General features: G+C 49.5%; 1 protein-coding gene across 1 annotated transcript in view; it reads right to left on the reverse strand.

Moving 5' to 3' along the window:
- Nucleotides 1-402: 402 nt before the first annotated feature.
- Nucleotides 403-16307, reverse strand: part of usta (uronyl 2-sulfotransferase a) — a gene marked incomplete at both ends in the record, with an annotated part of 57187 nt that continues 41282 nt past the window's right edge. Inside the window, 6 exon segments of the mRNA XM_084453637.1 lie at nt 403-695; nt 835-992; nt 1164-1261; nt 10308-10461; nt 11288-11367; nt 16095-16250. Coding sequence (XP_084309763.1) covers nt 403-695; nt 835-992; nt 1164-1261; nt 10308-10461; nt 11288-11367; nt 16095-16250 — 939 coding nt within the window.

The following is a 16307-nucleotide window of genomic DNA, read 5'->3' on the forward strand; positions in this document are numbered from 1 at the left end:
AGAAAACAAAACTTTAAAACAACCCAATGGAACTTTAAAACAACCCAATGGATCTTTAAAGATAGAATTATTTCCAATTTCCATTATTCTAGTCAATCTTTAAATATGGCAGTCCGTCCATCTGCCTCTCCCGCTCTGTCCGCCTGCCCGCTCCCATGGTCCTTTGCGGCGAGCGGGGCGGGGGCGGCGGTGGGGGGGGGGGGGGTGGGAGAAGTCTCTGAACAGATGGAACGTGGAGCCCGTTAAAAACACGGGCATCAGGGATCCACACACACACACTCCCAACCTCCTCACTTCCTCGTCGGGAATGCTGACAGACAGGGGGGGCCGTAGGCGCCCCCCCCCCCCTGTAAACCTGCCACCTCCGCCCCACAGAGGTAGCACTGCATCACGTCCTCGAGCTCAGGGCTGCACCAGCCAGCTGTTGGCGTCCTCCAGGTCAGTCTCTGGGTCCTCGTCCTCGTCCAGGGGGTCGAGGGTGTGCATCTCCAGCCCGCGCAGGAACGAGGGCTGGTGCGCCGGCGGCCGCGACACCGACTTGAGGCCGATCTTCCTCTTGGTGAGGTGGAACTGGTCCCGGATGAAGTTGTAGAAGTCGTACTCGTAGCGCATGCGGTGGTAGAGCACCTGCAGTGCCTCCAGGGTGGGCGTGTGCTTCCGTACCGTGCCCGTCATGTTGCCCATCTTCCTGTAGTCTGCGCGGGGATGGGGGGGGGTGGGGGGGAGACAGAGCAGGAAGTGATTGAAGTGTCGCACTCACTCAAAAAGACCCCGACAGTCAGCTGTGTGCATGTGAGTGTGTGTGTGTGTGTGTGTGTGTGTGTGTGTGTGTACCTGGGCTCTTGTAGATGCTGAGCACTCCAGAGAAGTAGTGAGGTAGGAGTCTCTCCAGCAGGAGGAGAACGTCCTCTAGCTCCTCCAGGATCCCCACCAGCAGGAAGTTCTCCACCACGTTCTGCTTGGCCCTCTCCAGAGCCCATACCCCCGGCTCCCTGAGGCAGGGAGAGAGGGAGATAGAAAAATGATCTTTCCTCTCAAATAATACTATCAAGCTATAAAACAAATGTTTAAAATAATCAGTTAACAATGTGCAAATATACAAATGTTTGAATTCAGTAATCTATAAAGGTTTATCCCAAATGAAACCAGGAAGTGGTTCATACCTGCACTGGGGATGCTGTCCACAGAAATAAGGGATGATGTAGAAGAGTCTGGGATTGGAGCATTCTGGGTAATTCTCCAGGATACACACATTGATGTCCTAGGGAGACAGAAATGACTCAAGTCAGTCTCCAGGTGTGATCCCCCGATGTAATACTCAACAATTCCCACCAGGGGGAGCCCTTCACTATAGCACACAGCCTGCAAGGAACTCAAACCATGTTTCCTATCTTTATCAGCTGGGGAAAGAAACTCCACAACCAACCACAACCTGTGACGTGGTCAGTTATATCTGTAGCAGGATCCAGATGACCAGCAGCTCCACGAGAGCAAAAAAAAAGACAAGCGTTTCAGCGTTAGTTACAGAATATAACACGTTTCTTTCTGATCCATGTGAGCATTCTAGAGAACAAATAAACAGTGAGAGCTGATAACACATTCTAAATCCGTTTTGTTGTTGTTGAAAAATATGCGTCGAAAACAGCTGTGCTCCTTGGTTACGTGGCTTTTGCTCAGCCTGCTACGAAGCCTCCGGCGTCCAGCAGAAAGTGACCGGGTGACTTGAGGAAAAACGCCGTCAAGTTGTTGGAGCGCTTTATGGGGACTGAAGCTGAAACACTAAACCGCCTCTGAGACTGTGACTAACCAGTGGGCCGAACGAGGCCCACAGAGAGAGAGAGAGAGAGAAAGAGAGAGATTAAAAACACACATGAAAGAGAGAGAGAGAGGTTAAAGACACATGAAAGAGAGAGAGAGAGAGAGAGAGAGAGAGAGAGAGATTAAAAACACACATGAAAGACAAAAGTCAGACCCGATCCGTGTGTGTGTGATTATTACAAACTCGAGAGTCAAATCCATGTCAGGTGACATAAGATTTAAAGATGGCAACCACATGGCTGAACAAAACAAAAACTTGAAAAATAGAGAGAGAACACACACATATGCATACACACACACACACACACACACACACTGCAATAGTCTACACTCATACGCATATGCACACATACATGCACACACACACACTCACAAAGGCTACATACTCGTACGCATACACACACACACAGTACTTGCACTCATACACACACCCACTTACCACCGGTGTGTATGGGGTGGAGGGTGTTGACAGATCTATAGTGGGGGGTTTCTACGCTTCTCGGCGGCCGGCCTGCTGATAGATGACCAGGGCCTCAGCTCTGCCTGGGAGAGGATCGTTTGTCAAGTTAATCACCTGGGCTTGGATGCTCCATCGCCGAGGTTAAGGTGGACGAGCGAGAACCAGAGGCCCGGGGCCCTCCCAGCCTTCGCCGGGCCCAGGAAGGGAGCCCGACTATGGGGGTGAGAGGTGAGGGGACGGGGGTAAGAGCTGGGAACCGGGTGACTGAGCTTGAAAGGACCCCACACTGAGGGAACATAAACACTGCTCATGTACGCATGTACAGGTATGCATACACACACACACACACACACACACGCACCCTTTTACACGCATACACACACATATCTTGTACATAGTTATTCACTGTTCTTCAACACCTTTCAGATTGAAGTGTTTTTATGAGCTATATTCCCCACTTCTCACACACACACACACACACACACACACACACACACACACACACACACACACACACACACACACTCAGCTAGACCCTTGAAATCCCAGTAATCAAACCCAGTCTCTATCATCACGTGTATTAAAGAGGTTCAGAGCTGTGACTCATATGAATCTCTGGCCACTGACTTCACTGTTACACACACTCTCACACACACAGGCATGGACACACACTCTCACACACACAGGCATGGACACACACTCTCACACACACAGGCATGGACACACACTCTCACACACACAGGCATGGACACACACTCTCACACACACAGGCATGGACACACACTCTCACACACACAGGCATGGACACACACTCTCACACACACAGGCATGGACACACACTCTCACACACACAGGCATGGACACACTCTCTCACACACACAGGCATGGACACACACTCTCACACACACAGGCATGGACACACACTCTCACACACACAGGCATGGACACACACTCTCACACACACAGGCATGGACACACACTCTCACACACAGGCATGGACACACACTCTCACACACACAGGCATGGACACACACTCTCACACACACAGGCATGGACACACACACTCACACACACAGGCATGGACACACACTCTCACACACAGGCATGGACACACACTCTCACACACAGGCATGGACACACACTCTCACACACACAGGCATGGACACACACTCTCACACACACAGGCATGGACACACACTCACACACACAGGCATGGACACACACTCACACACACAGGCATGGACACACACTCTCACACACACAGGCATGGACACACACTCTCACACACACAGGCATGGACACACACTCTCACACACACAGGCATGGACACACACTCTCACACACACAGGCATGGACACACACTCTCACACACACAGGCATGGACACACACTCTCACACACACAGGCATGGACACACACTCTCACACACACAGGCATGGACGGACACACGCACACTATGCATGAATAAACACGAGCACAGCCATGGACACGCACACGGCAAGCAGGAGAAGGCGGCGGTGTCCAGTCCAGGAGAAAAGAACGAGGAGAGCATATTTAGGAAATAATGACATCAGCGGAGCTGGGCTGACAACACCCCCCCCCCCTCCCTCCCTCCCCTGTGAGGCAGATGGCAGGGAGGGGGGGACACACACCTGTGCGCAGTCCGTCATGTCAGCGTCTGGCGCCCCCACTGTACGGCCGGAGCAGCAGTCACCCACGCCCCCGCGGCAAAACACACCCACTACGACGCAGTCCCTAACCCCGGGGCCGCCACTCGCCTCGGTCGGCGCTGTCCACCGGTTCAGCTTGGCGACGGGCAGTTTACGAAGGGAGAGAGAGAATATTCGGGGGGGGGGAGGGAGGGGTAGAGAGAGGTAGATAGAGAAAGAGAGGGACAGAAAGTACGGTGGAAAGGAGCCTTACGTAACAAACAAAAGCCGCTGGCTGCTCGTGAATTCGGAACTAACCAGCTGTCCCTCCTCCTCTTCTCTAGAGCGCGGTTCCCTTTCTCTCTCCCCCCTCTCTCATCCCTCGCTTCTGTTCCCCTCCGGAGCCGAGCAGAGGCGGCAAATTAGTTAATCGGTTAATTAGTTAACGATGTACAGCACTTTCCCGTCTTCCCCCCAGCGCTGCGAGCAGTTAGCGAAGCACATGTCTGTTTGTATGTCCCGATAACAACATAGCTGTCAGTACGCTTGTTAGTAGAATATTATGATTATAGGGAGTTGGGGGGGGGGGGGTGGTTGGCATGCAATTATCTCCATTGCCCACCAGGGGGTGCTATCCTCTCTTCCATGACTGCCTGGCCTGGCTCTGCCCTGGATCAAATGGATTGATGATGAGACCAGACCAAGTCCTCAGAGACAGACTCAGTCTGAATGGAACCAGAGGACGCGTCCACCTCGGGGACGAGCGGTTGCCCCGTCACCCCGAGGCCCCTGCGGTCGATCGATACGGTCACGGCTCTCTTCTGTGTCCTGGTCCCGCAGTGGTGGAATGAACCGCCCAACGACGTCATGACAACAGAGTCGTTGTCCATCTTTCGCCGCAGGCCCCAAACTGACCTCTTCAAGAAGTTCTTAAGCACCTATTGTATTTATATTTTGCTACTCTTGCACTTTGCCTTCAGCACTAGATTCTACTCAGTCACTTGTTCAGAAAGGAGATGCACTTGTGAGTCCTGCTGAGTAGTAATACACTGACTACCTACAGTACAGTCAAATGCAAATATGTCACTTTGGATAAAAGCGTTTGCTAAATGTCTGTAGGGTAATGTAATGTCCACAGGTACCAGCTAAGATGCCCTGGTTCTCCATCCTCCTCCTCGCCTCCTCTTCAGGAAAACCACTGCAAACTTCTCTGTTCCCTAAAAACATGCTTAAACACTGTAGTTAAGACAGGGACAGCCAGAGGTGAACCCCGCTCTATACTCACAATAGACTGCTGTAAAACATGTCCTGAATGAGTGACTATCTCTGCTCTGAGCTGAAAGCTACAATTGTCACACCCCGTCCACTGCTACAATGTTCAGGGTTTGTTTGAACGTTCAGAACTGTTTGTTTGACTTGCCCGCGCTGCACAGAGGAAGAGGGAGGCTGTTTGTTGATGATTAGAGAACAGCGCAACTGGGAGTAGCATCAAAAGAACCGCAAGTACCGTGGTGGAACACGGAACGCCAGCAGAACACACCAGTACATTGTGTAACAGTGACTGAAGACCCCGGTGACCAAGACCACATCAATACAGTACTATGACTACCACCACTCTCTCTCTCTGTCCCTTTCTCTCTCTTTCTGTCTCTGTATGTCCCTGTCCCCCCTCTCTCTCTCTGTCCCTCCCTCTCTCTCTCTTTCTGTCTCTGTATGTCCCTGTCCCCCCTCTCTCTCTGTCCCACCCTCTCTCTCTTTTTCTGTCTCTGTATGTCCCTGTCCCCCCTCTCTCTCTGTCCCACCCTCTCTCTCTGTCCCACCCTCTCTCTCTCTGTCCCTTTCTCTCTCTTTCTGTCTCTGTATGTCCCTGTCCCCCCTCTCTCTCTGTCCCTCCCTCTCTCTCTCTTTTTGTCTCTGTATGTCCCTGTCCCCCCTCTCTCTCTGTCCCACCCTCTCTCTCTGTCCCACCCTCTCTCTCTCTTTCTGTCTCTGTTCCCCCTCTCTCTCTCTTTCTGTCTCTGTATGTCCCTGTCCCTCCTCTCTCTCTGTCTCTCTGTCCCTCCCTCTCTCTCTCTTTCTGTCTCTATGTCCCTGTCCCCCCTCTCTCTCTGTCTCTCTCCATCTCTGACCGTCTCTTTCGACAGTATCTCTCTGTCTCTGTATTGGTATGTCTTGGTCCCTCCTCTCTATCCCTGTCTCTCTCCATCTCTGTCTCTCTCTTTCTCTCTCTTTCACACACACACAGCACAGCATATCAAATGAGCATAACAGGAGTGAATGGCTGAGTCCCAACACTTCAAATCCATGTATCATTTCATGCCATCTTGAGGTTGAAAAGACTGCAGAACTTAAGATCTATACTACAGACAAAAAGCTTCTGGATACGTTTAGTAACTATACTACTAACGTTCTAATTTTGTTTTTAATCCCTCCAAAACACCCCCCCATTAAAAGATATGAAACACAGCTGCCTTTAACAGCTACCCAACAACTCCTATACTTGCCAAACCAACATCCTGCTTTCAAAACTGTCCAGGATCAACTCCCATAGCACAGGAATGAGAAACTGAGTGGGAGAAGTTATTGCAGAGAGAAAGTGATGGAGGGAAAGGGACAGGAAATCACACATGTGACTCTGCCCCCTCACACACACACACTTCCCCACACACACACACACACACACACACACACACACACACTTACAAGGACCTTGCCAGGAAGTCTCTCGATACGAGACCCCCACTCGTCACTTAGGGGACCTCTGGGAAGCCAGCCGTGCTAATTTATAAACTGCTATGTACACACGTGCGCGCACACACACACACACACACACACACACACACACACACACACACACATACACACACACACACACTTCCAAACACACACGAGCACACACTTTCTCCAGATGGACAATGCACTCTCCCCCTCTTCAACAGAGGAAAAGCCATTAGCACTGCGAGGGCGACTCGGCGTCACCCCCAGCCGTTACTCACACTGCGTTCTGGATTACAGCTATTTAGACCGAGACATGTTGTTGGTAAGACAAGACGAAACTGTCTAAACTCCTTTCCCTCTCACCGTGTGAAGCAGCGGTGGCAAGCGCAGCACTATACTCTACACACATAAACTCTTTTGCCACTTCGCTGGCGTGCCGGCTGCGTTTGGCCGAGACTAACCGACTGACTGATTACTGTGGCGTTCGCGTGTCTGGAGAGCAGTGAAAGCTCATTTTCTTATTTTTGTTTTACTAATGCCAAAAATTGCCTCTGAGATCATCCACTCGCAGGTGTGTGTGTGCGTGTGTGTGTGTGTGTGTGTGTGTGTGTGCGTGTGTGTGTGTGTGTGTGTGTGTCTGTACACACACCTGCGTTCCCGGGAGCGAAAGTAGGTAATGCTGTGTTGGCAGATTTGAGGATCACCTCACTTTACCTCAGCTACTGTGCTTGTGTCATCTGGTCAGGCAGAAACTAGAGAATGCTGAGCCATGTGTTGAGTCAAAGAATGGTGCAAGTATAGCCTACTCTCTCTCTTACGCAACTCTCTCTCTCATCTCTCTCTCTCACCTCTCTGTCTGTCTCCCTTCATCTCTCTCTCCCCCATCTCTCTCTCCTGGCTGCCTGCCTTTAATACACAGACGAACACACACACGCTTGCCTGACACACTGAAACAGCAATTTCCTCCTGTGACGGCAAAGGTCATGGAGTCGATTCGCATACGCGTGCCTACTAAGCGTGCGCGCACACACACACACTCACTAACACAAACACACACATGCTTTTGCAGTGAGGCAATCATCTTACTGTAGCTGGGGGAATGAACAGTGGGAATCGTATAAAGTAGGCTAATATAGGTGTTATTTAAGGCAATTCATTATGCTTTTAAGGCAATTTATTATGCATTTCAGAGAAGGACAAAACACACACACACTCACTAACACAAACACACACATGCTTTTGCAGTGAGGCAATCATCTTACTGTAGCTGGGAGAATGAACAGTGGAAATAGTATAAAATAGGCTAATATAGGTGTTATTTTAGGAAACTCTAAGAGAAAGAGAGATGCTTTTAAGAGAAAGACAGAAGTTAGAAAAACAGTTGTTTTTGTGTGTGTGTGAGTGTCTATGTGTGTGTACTTCTTTGTGTGTGTGAATGTGTGTCCACGTGTGTCTGTATGTGAGTGCTAGTGTGTGTCTGTCTCAATGTATGCAAGTGTGTGTGTCTGTGTCGGTGTCCCCATGTATGTGTGGGAGTGTGTAAGGGTGTGTGTATGTGTGTGTGTTCAGAGGGAGTGGGACTGATGGAAAATCTAAAGTCCACCACAGGAATGTCTCAATAACACGTGCGTTCGGCCCGGCTCTGCCTGCGAGGAATCGGACAGTGTTCTTTCATCGACACTGTATGCAATGCTCAGTGCCAGCTGGAGGCTAATGCTACATTGGAGGCTAACGCTATGCTGGAGGCTAATGCTACACTGCTATGCTTGAGGCTAACACTATGATTGAGGCTAACACTATGCTTGAGGCTAACTCTATGCTGGAGGCTAACGCTATGCTGGAGGCTAACACTATGATTGAGGCTAACACTATGCTTGAGGCTAACTCTATGCTTGAGGCTAACACTATGATTGAGGCTAACACTATGCTTGAGGCTAACTCTATGCTGGAGGCTAACGCTATGCTGGAGGCTAACGCTATGCTGGAGGCTAACGCTATGCTTGAGGCTAACTCTATGCTGGAGGCTAACACTACGCTATGCTTGAGGCTAACTCTATGCTGGAGGCTAACGCTATGCTGGAGGCTAACACTATGCTGGAGGCTAACGCTATGCTGGAGGCTAACGCAGACCACACCAGCTCTGCTCTGCCTCTACTCTCTCTACCTAGGGGTCGGCCCCAACAATGTGAGTGTGTTGACACAGCCGACCCCAGAGATATATATGCACACACAGACAGGCACGCACACACACACGCATACACACAAGCTTACATACACCGACTTAGGCACACACTGGAACACACACACTCACACACACAGGTGAGTCAGCCAGGCAGCACAGTCCCCCTATACTGTGGAAAGGGGGCCCCTTGTGCTGCATACTTTAATAACTCGATGCTCCAGAACTCCAGGGACCGCGCTGCAGAACTTAATTACACCCAGTCAGACAGCTTATAGTTGTTGTTCAGTATCTCTGACAATACAGGACAGGAGTACAGGAGTTTACAATGCAAGTTTGTGTGTGTGTGTGTGTGTCTGGGGAATGTAGTTGTAAATAATTTATGACAGCACACTTAAGTATTCTATCTACGTGTGTGTGCATGAGATGCGTGTGTGTGTGTGACACACGCCACCCCGGAGAGCAGTGAGGGGGAATTCCTCTTCCATGTTCGTCCATGCCTCTCCACACAAATTATACCAATCACCTCACCACTAACTCTACTGCACACCCCACCTGCTGAGCCCCACTCTATAAAACTCTCGTAAATCATACACAAATGACAGTTTTAGTGTAGAAATAAGGTAATAATTGACATTTTAAAAATCGTCAAGCGGTACTTGAGAGTGCGGTGTTGGGCGCCACAGGGGTAAGCGTAGGTAAGCGTAGGTAAGCAGACCCAGCCGGGGACTGAGTCGACGCCTCTAATTGAGTCTTCTGCACAGACTAATCAGGTGGAAGGCGGCCCCCAAGGGCCCTCACCACCATCCGCCATCAATCCCCTGTCACATGATGTATCGTGGTGCCGAAGCTTTCAAATTCCACCTCCGGTTCTGGGAAATGTCACTGGGTGCATCAAAGCGAACCACGCGCTGTGTTAGGTAACCTCCGTCATATGAGCGCTTCGCGGCCTGATTGGTGTACAGTCATTAATAAAGTCATTATTACGTCTGAAGACCATCTGATCAGCCTCGTGATCTGTTTCAACATCAGTGTACTCCAGCAGCGTCTGGGATCGACTCACGTCCAGTATCCAGACTCGGTTTAGTAAAGTCGCTTTAGGGTCAGAGGTCGTCGACGGCGAGATTCCCACAGTGCATCGTTTTTTCGTTCTCATTAAGGACCGTTCCGCTTAAGGAGCTTCAAAGGGGAAACCCGAGACGTCAGAGTCTGTGCTTGGGCTCAGCAGACAAACTACCTCACAGATTGGGACTTAAGGGACGTTAGGAGAGCCAGCTGAGTCATAATACAGGACGTCTAACGTTCGCCTCTTATCAGCCTTGACATCAATCTACGTCCACGCAGAAGCCAGTCATCGAGCTGGATCACTCCTGGGGGAAGACGGGGTCCTGGGAACTGGCTCAGACATGAAGGACCCAGCAGGGGGTACAGGATGGCCCCCTGGGGGGGGTACAGGAATAGAGGGTAAAGGATGAGTCTCTCACCAGGTATCTCTCGTCGTCCTTCATCCCTGGCGTCCGGATGAGGTGGTTCTGCTCGCCCCGCCAGTCTCCGAAGCGCCGGAAGAAGTAGTTGGACAGGAAGCGGTTGATCGGGTCGCGGATTATGTTGATGTAGACAGGCTGTTCTATCCTGAACCTGGAACGGAGAGACAGACAGATCAGAATCAGACATACAGGTGGACAGACAGACAACCCAATGGATGGACAGTTACATGTAGTTATGTATGACAGACTGTCAGACATAGTTGTAAAATTGTTTTCCAATGGACGGTTAGCTCCATGTTGATTTATATGTCCTTAGGCAGAAGCAGAAGACCACAGTTGAATTTTTGGAGTGGCGTGTTACCAAGGGCATGTGGTCGATTAAAGTGTTGTCATTACCCAGAGTAACTACGTAACTGTCTACCGACTGTGGTGGCCCAACAACAACAGACGCCCTTTTGCATGACAACAACAGTGATTCTCAAAACTCGTTAGTAAAACAGAGCAGGTTCTGACTGCGCGTTGGGACTTTAACGTTCTGCAGTTGTTCTGACTGCGCGTTGGGACTTTAACGTTTTTCAGTTGTTCTGACTGCGCGTTGGGACTTTAACGTTTTTCAGTTGTTCTGACTGCACGTTGGGACTTTAACGTTCTTCAGTTGTTCTGACTGCGTATTGGGACTTTAATGTTCTTCAGTGGTTCTGACTGCGCGTTGGGACTTTAACGTTTTTCAGTTGTTCTGACTGCGCGTTGGGACTTTAACGTTTTTCAGTTGTTCTGACTGCGCGTTGGGACTTTAACGTTCTTCAGTGGTTCTGACTGCGTGTTGGGACTTTAACGTTCTTCAGTGGTTCTGACTGCGCGTTGGGACTTTAACGTTCTTCAGTGGTTCTGACTGCGCGTTGGGACCTTAACGTTCTTCAGTGGTTCTGACTGCGCGTTGGGACTTTAACGTTCTTCAGTGGTTCTGCTATGGTTACCTGGTGAAGTTGAGGAAGTGGACATGTCTGGTGTACAGATAGGGCTGGGGGATGTTACTGATGTTCCTCATAAGATCCACCTGAAACACACACACACACACACACACACACACACACACACACACACACACAGCACACACATTACTCATCATCATACATAATCATACTACTGTACCAAATTAAACAGAAAACATTCTCTCAAAATAACTTTAGAGAATACAATTACACAGTTGAATGGCCCGAGACATGTTCAGCACATGCTGTCAACTTTTTCTAAAAGAAGGGTTTTTAATGGAACCCAAGAGTGCCATAGCCTATTTTTTTTCAACAATTAAAGCCTAATTTATACCGCGTAAGACCTCTGTGATCCAGATTTTTTGACAGTCTGTGAAGCTACAGTAAACAGAATTCCCAGAGCTGTGAGTCTTGAGCCATAGCTTGTCTGATACAGTATAAATAGGCTTAATAAGACACTTACACCCAAAGATCACCCGCCAAACAACTGCTCGTCGGAGCTAAGTAGTTTCTACAGCTTCCTATCTCAGATCTGTGTGATTTCACGGCCGTGCGCCGTCGTTTGGAAGCGTTGGGAGATCCCGCCGTTCCGAGTGCCAAGGCATCACGTCACCCGCCGCTGGAAAAATGACCCTCTCATCCTTCCGTGATTACATTAATGAGAGCTAACCCACACCACATGCTAGCTCCGCACTCCACGGGGCCCTCTGACGGAGCCCGCTGCCCAGGGGCCGCTGACGAGGCCCCGTGGAAACGCTGGGACGAAGCAAACGTCATCCCGAAGAAATTGGTTTCAGGTTTCACAACATGAACGTCGAGATCAAACACATTCGGATTTGAACGTTGTTGTGTGTGCGGTTTATATGATGGGCGGCCATGTCACTCTGAGCTGTGCCGCAGTGTGAGTTACTAAGCTGCCGTCTTTGATCAGTACCAGTGATCTGTGTGTACATGGCTGTACTGTAAACAAGCCGCTCCAGTATCTAAGACCCCAGTGGCATTCTAGCCAGACAACCCTTTCTTCTCTACATCTAGTACATTTCCATCCTCTCTCTCTCTCTCTCTCTCTCTCTCTCTCTCTCTCTCTCTCCTCATCCCTTCATCTCCTGAAGGGAAAGCTCTACCCAGCTAAGACTCGTCCAAACCTATTAGCTCACCGCTCACGTCTACCTCCCTCCCTCCCCTCCCTCGGCAGCACTCTGACGTCTGGACCCGGAACGCGTTTGGGTTGATTTAAGGGAAGCGGCAAGGCTGCCCAACACTCCCTCTCCTGTTTTCCAAACACGCCCCTGCACTCTGCTCCGTCTGTTCGACCCCTTCCCTCTGATTTAGGAAGGGAAGGGAGGGTGGGAGAGAGAGTAAAAGTGAAGGATAGTTTGGGGATTCCAGGCATACTTGCTCCCCCCCCCCCTCCACACACACACACACGCCCCTTCCCTAAGCACACCGCCCCTATAGCTTCCTCACAGGCCACATTAGAAGGCTGGACTGGGGGGGGGGTGGAGGGTAAACAGAGAGAAAGCTACTGCTGTTCCACTCCTCCTTTTCCATTGCCATCCTCTCCGTTCTCTTCCTTTCAACACTCCCGGCTGCCTTGTGCTTCTCCCTGTTATCAAACGGAGATGTTCTAACCGAACCTGATGCTGCCAGATGGTTCGCTTCACAGAACCGTCTGGGAACCCTCCATTGGGAGCTGTTTGGGAAAGGGAAGGCAATTTCAAAACCGCTTGGTGGGTGATTGGATGAACCATCTGACAAAAAATCCAAAAAGGTCTCATCACACAAACCCGCTTGGCGTAGCCGTTTGCGTTTCGAATTCCCCAGAACCAACGCTAATCGGCGAGATCGTTTTCCCATCGGGCTCAAAATATTCTCCGTCGAGAGTCCAGACTGATTTGCGAGTGACAACGTGAGCTGGCGAACATCAGGGTGGTCTCACGAGGCTAGTTCTAGCCGCATCCCTTCAGTTCCTCTCGCTGTCTGACTTTTTTGTCTCACCCTTCCACCCTACGTATCTTTCCCCTTCGCCTCATGAAAGTCCGTTCTTCACCATCCTTCGCTCTTCCAGAAAGAGTCACTTTGCTGGGGGAGTCTTGAATCAACTTCAACGAATAGTCTTTAAAGAGGATTAATCGTGTTTCTTTTAATATTGTAAGGAGTCGCAAGCTGAAGCCTGCGTGTCCAAGCGCGAGCCGGCTCCCCAGTGTTTGCGTACGCGTGTGGTAGGGAGCAGCAGGCACACAAGGTGTGTGGTGGCGGTGCATCTGTTTGCTGGTGAACATCTTTGGTGGGTGAGCGGCCCAGTGACGCAGAAGGCCACAGTTGCACAGAGAAACCCTCTGACCAAGTTGATACTATTTCTGGATCTAAACCTTAAACGAAAAGTGTTCTTTCCCTACAGCCCTGTTGCCTGGGAACAGAGACAGACAGACAGACAGACAGACAGACAGACAGACAGACAGACAGACAGACAGACAGACAGACAGACAGACAGACAGACAGACAGACAGACAGACAGACAGACAGACAGACAGACAGACAGACAGACAGACAGACAGGTCACTATGCCCCGAGAACACATAGGGCCCCATAAAGCTCCACAGAGAGGCGGGACCTGACTGCTTTGCTACCCAGGCAGAGAGCTTCAGTTCTGGTCAAACCCTATTAGCAGACCAATGACCGAGCCAACAGGATAACGGTCCAATAGCATCAGTCCAGAACCTGGCCAGACAGGGCTACTTACACCAGCGTCTCTAAACTTAGAGCAGTGTGTGTGTGTGAGTCTGCATAAATCAGCACACAAACACACACATACACAAACACTGCAGCTTCGAGGGGGTATCTTTCACAGAGACATTTTATGTCTTTTTTTCTCTTAAGCTTAATGGTTGTAGTGGAAGTCAATTTCAAAGTCAATTTTATGTCTATACTGTAGCACATGTTCATACTGTACACGCAAATGTAGCACACAGTGCTTTACAGAATAAGAAAAGATAAATAGAAACATAGTTAATTAGTAAAATAAATGTAAATAAAACAGGACGGATAATATAATAAAAGAGAATAGAAAATAAGAAACAATAAAAATAAAAAAAAAGATAAAAAAAAAGAGATTAAAAAATGTAAAATTGAGAATGGAATGAAGAACGGACGTCTGACAGAGTGCAGAGCCCAGCTCCGGGTTTCTTGAATGAGTAAACAAGGGGCTTTTTAAATATTAGCTTTAAAATGTTTACTCCAAATCCAATCGGGCCGGCAATGGATATGAATTCTTAACAACCTCCTGGCCAGTCCGAAGTGGTTTGAAACAACTTTACAGGCAATTTCTCACCGAAGACGTCGACACTGATGGAAAAGTTCTGTGAGGATGTGAAACATTACCGCGCACACCACAGAAATGCACAATAACTCACTTCCTCCACAGGCTGTCTAAGAAAGAACCTGTTCTGGAGAGGGCAGAGCCTGGCCAGCCAGTGGGCAGTGTCGTTTATAGAAGGGCGCATAAGGACGTTTATTGGTTTGGCACTCTTGGAGGACGCCCAAAAGGGGTCCTGGAGTACCAACCACAAGCCAGATGTGCATTGCTAGAGCAACATACACTCACCGCCCATCAGAGCGACTAGATTTGGTCTTATAGGAGACAGACTCATGGCCTTCATTTTGTAAACCAACGTTACTCCCACGGAACGTGAGGAGATCAAAGAGAGAGAGATTGTGTTTTTAAGTCGTGCGCTGAAATGTTTCTTCGACGTTGGCATTTGCGTTGGCATTTCCCCTGGCAGGGTCTGACATTTCAGAGGTCTGGAAGGGATGCTGATTTCAATGGAAGCAGATCATTATGTCCTCAAGATGATCCTGGAATCAATATGGTAAATGGGCTGACCTTATGTCGCGCTTTTATCCAAAGTGCTTTACAATGGCCTCTCATTCACCCATTCACACACCAATGGCGGCAGCTGCAATGCAAGGTGCTAGCCTGCTCATTGAAAACAATTGGGGGTTCAGTGTCTTGCCCAAGGACACTTCGACATGTGGATAGGAGGAGGTGGTAATTCGAAGCGCAGACCCTATGATCATTGGACGACCGCTCTACCACTGAGCCACAACCGCCTCAATAAATAGATTCTCCTTTCTTTCTTTCTTTCTTTCTTTCTTTCTTTCTTTCTTTCTTTCTTTCTTTCTTTCTTTCTTTCTTTCTTTCTTTCTTTCTAGGAAAGACTAAAAAGATCTTGAAGGGATTGCACATTCATAATACAAAACACATTCATTATATCTTTGAATGAGAGATTGATCTGGAAACAACCGTCTGGGGATCGCAAGGTCCCTGGTTCGATCCTAGATCCCGGCATGTGCCGAAGTTATCTTCAGCAAGACACTGAACCCCAAAATCACTCACTTGCGGCACAGTGGTGCAGTACCTAGTACTGTCACCTCACAGCGAGAATGTCTCATGTTCCCCCCGTGTTCGCAAGAGTTTCCTCTCAAAGAACCCAATATGAAAAACATGCAGAAGAACAGATGCTCTACAGTCCGGTCCCTGACCAAGACCTGGACTGAGCACTTGGACTTGGTCCCCGGCGCCATGAATGATGTCTGCCCACTGCTCCTGGCTGCCCCTGAGGAGGACGACTCCGATGGAAGAAATACAGGAAACGATTTCCACCGGCAGCTCCCGAAAATGTCATGTGTGTGTGCTGTGTGCCGTGTCGCCACTCACTAATAATGTAATGTGTGTGTGTGTGTGTGTGTCACTATGAGGCGAAATAACCCCCCTCCTGTAATTGTTGTTTACCTGTTCATGTTTGCTGAGGCGCGTCTTGTTGTGGATGTCAGAGGAGACCAGGTTGAACTGGTGTTTCTCAGCGAGGGTCTTCAGCAGGATGACCACCGTCCTGCTTCCACACTTCCCCACGCGATTATACACCACCTGACTGGGAAACGGCAGGACCTGGGGGAGCGCACACACACACACACACACACACACAGGCACATACACACACACAAA

This window comes from Borostomias antarcticus (genome assembly GCF_949987555.1).
Source record: "Borostomias antarcticus genome assembly, chromosome: 19".
NCBI lineage: Eukaryota > Metazoa > Chordata > Actinopteri > Stomiiformes > Stomiidae > Borostomias > Borostomias antarcticus.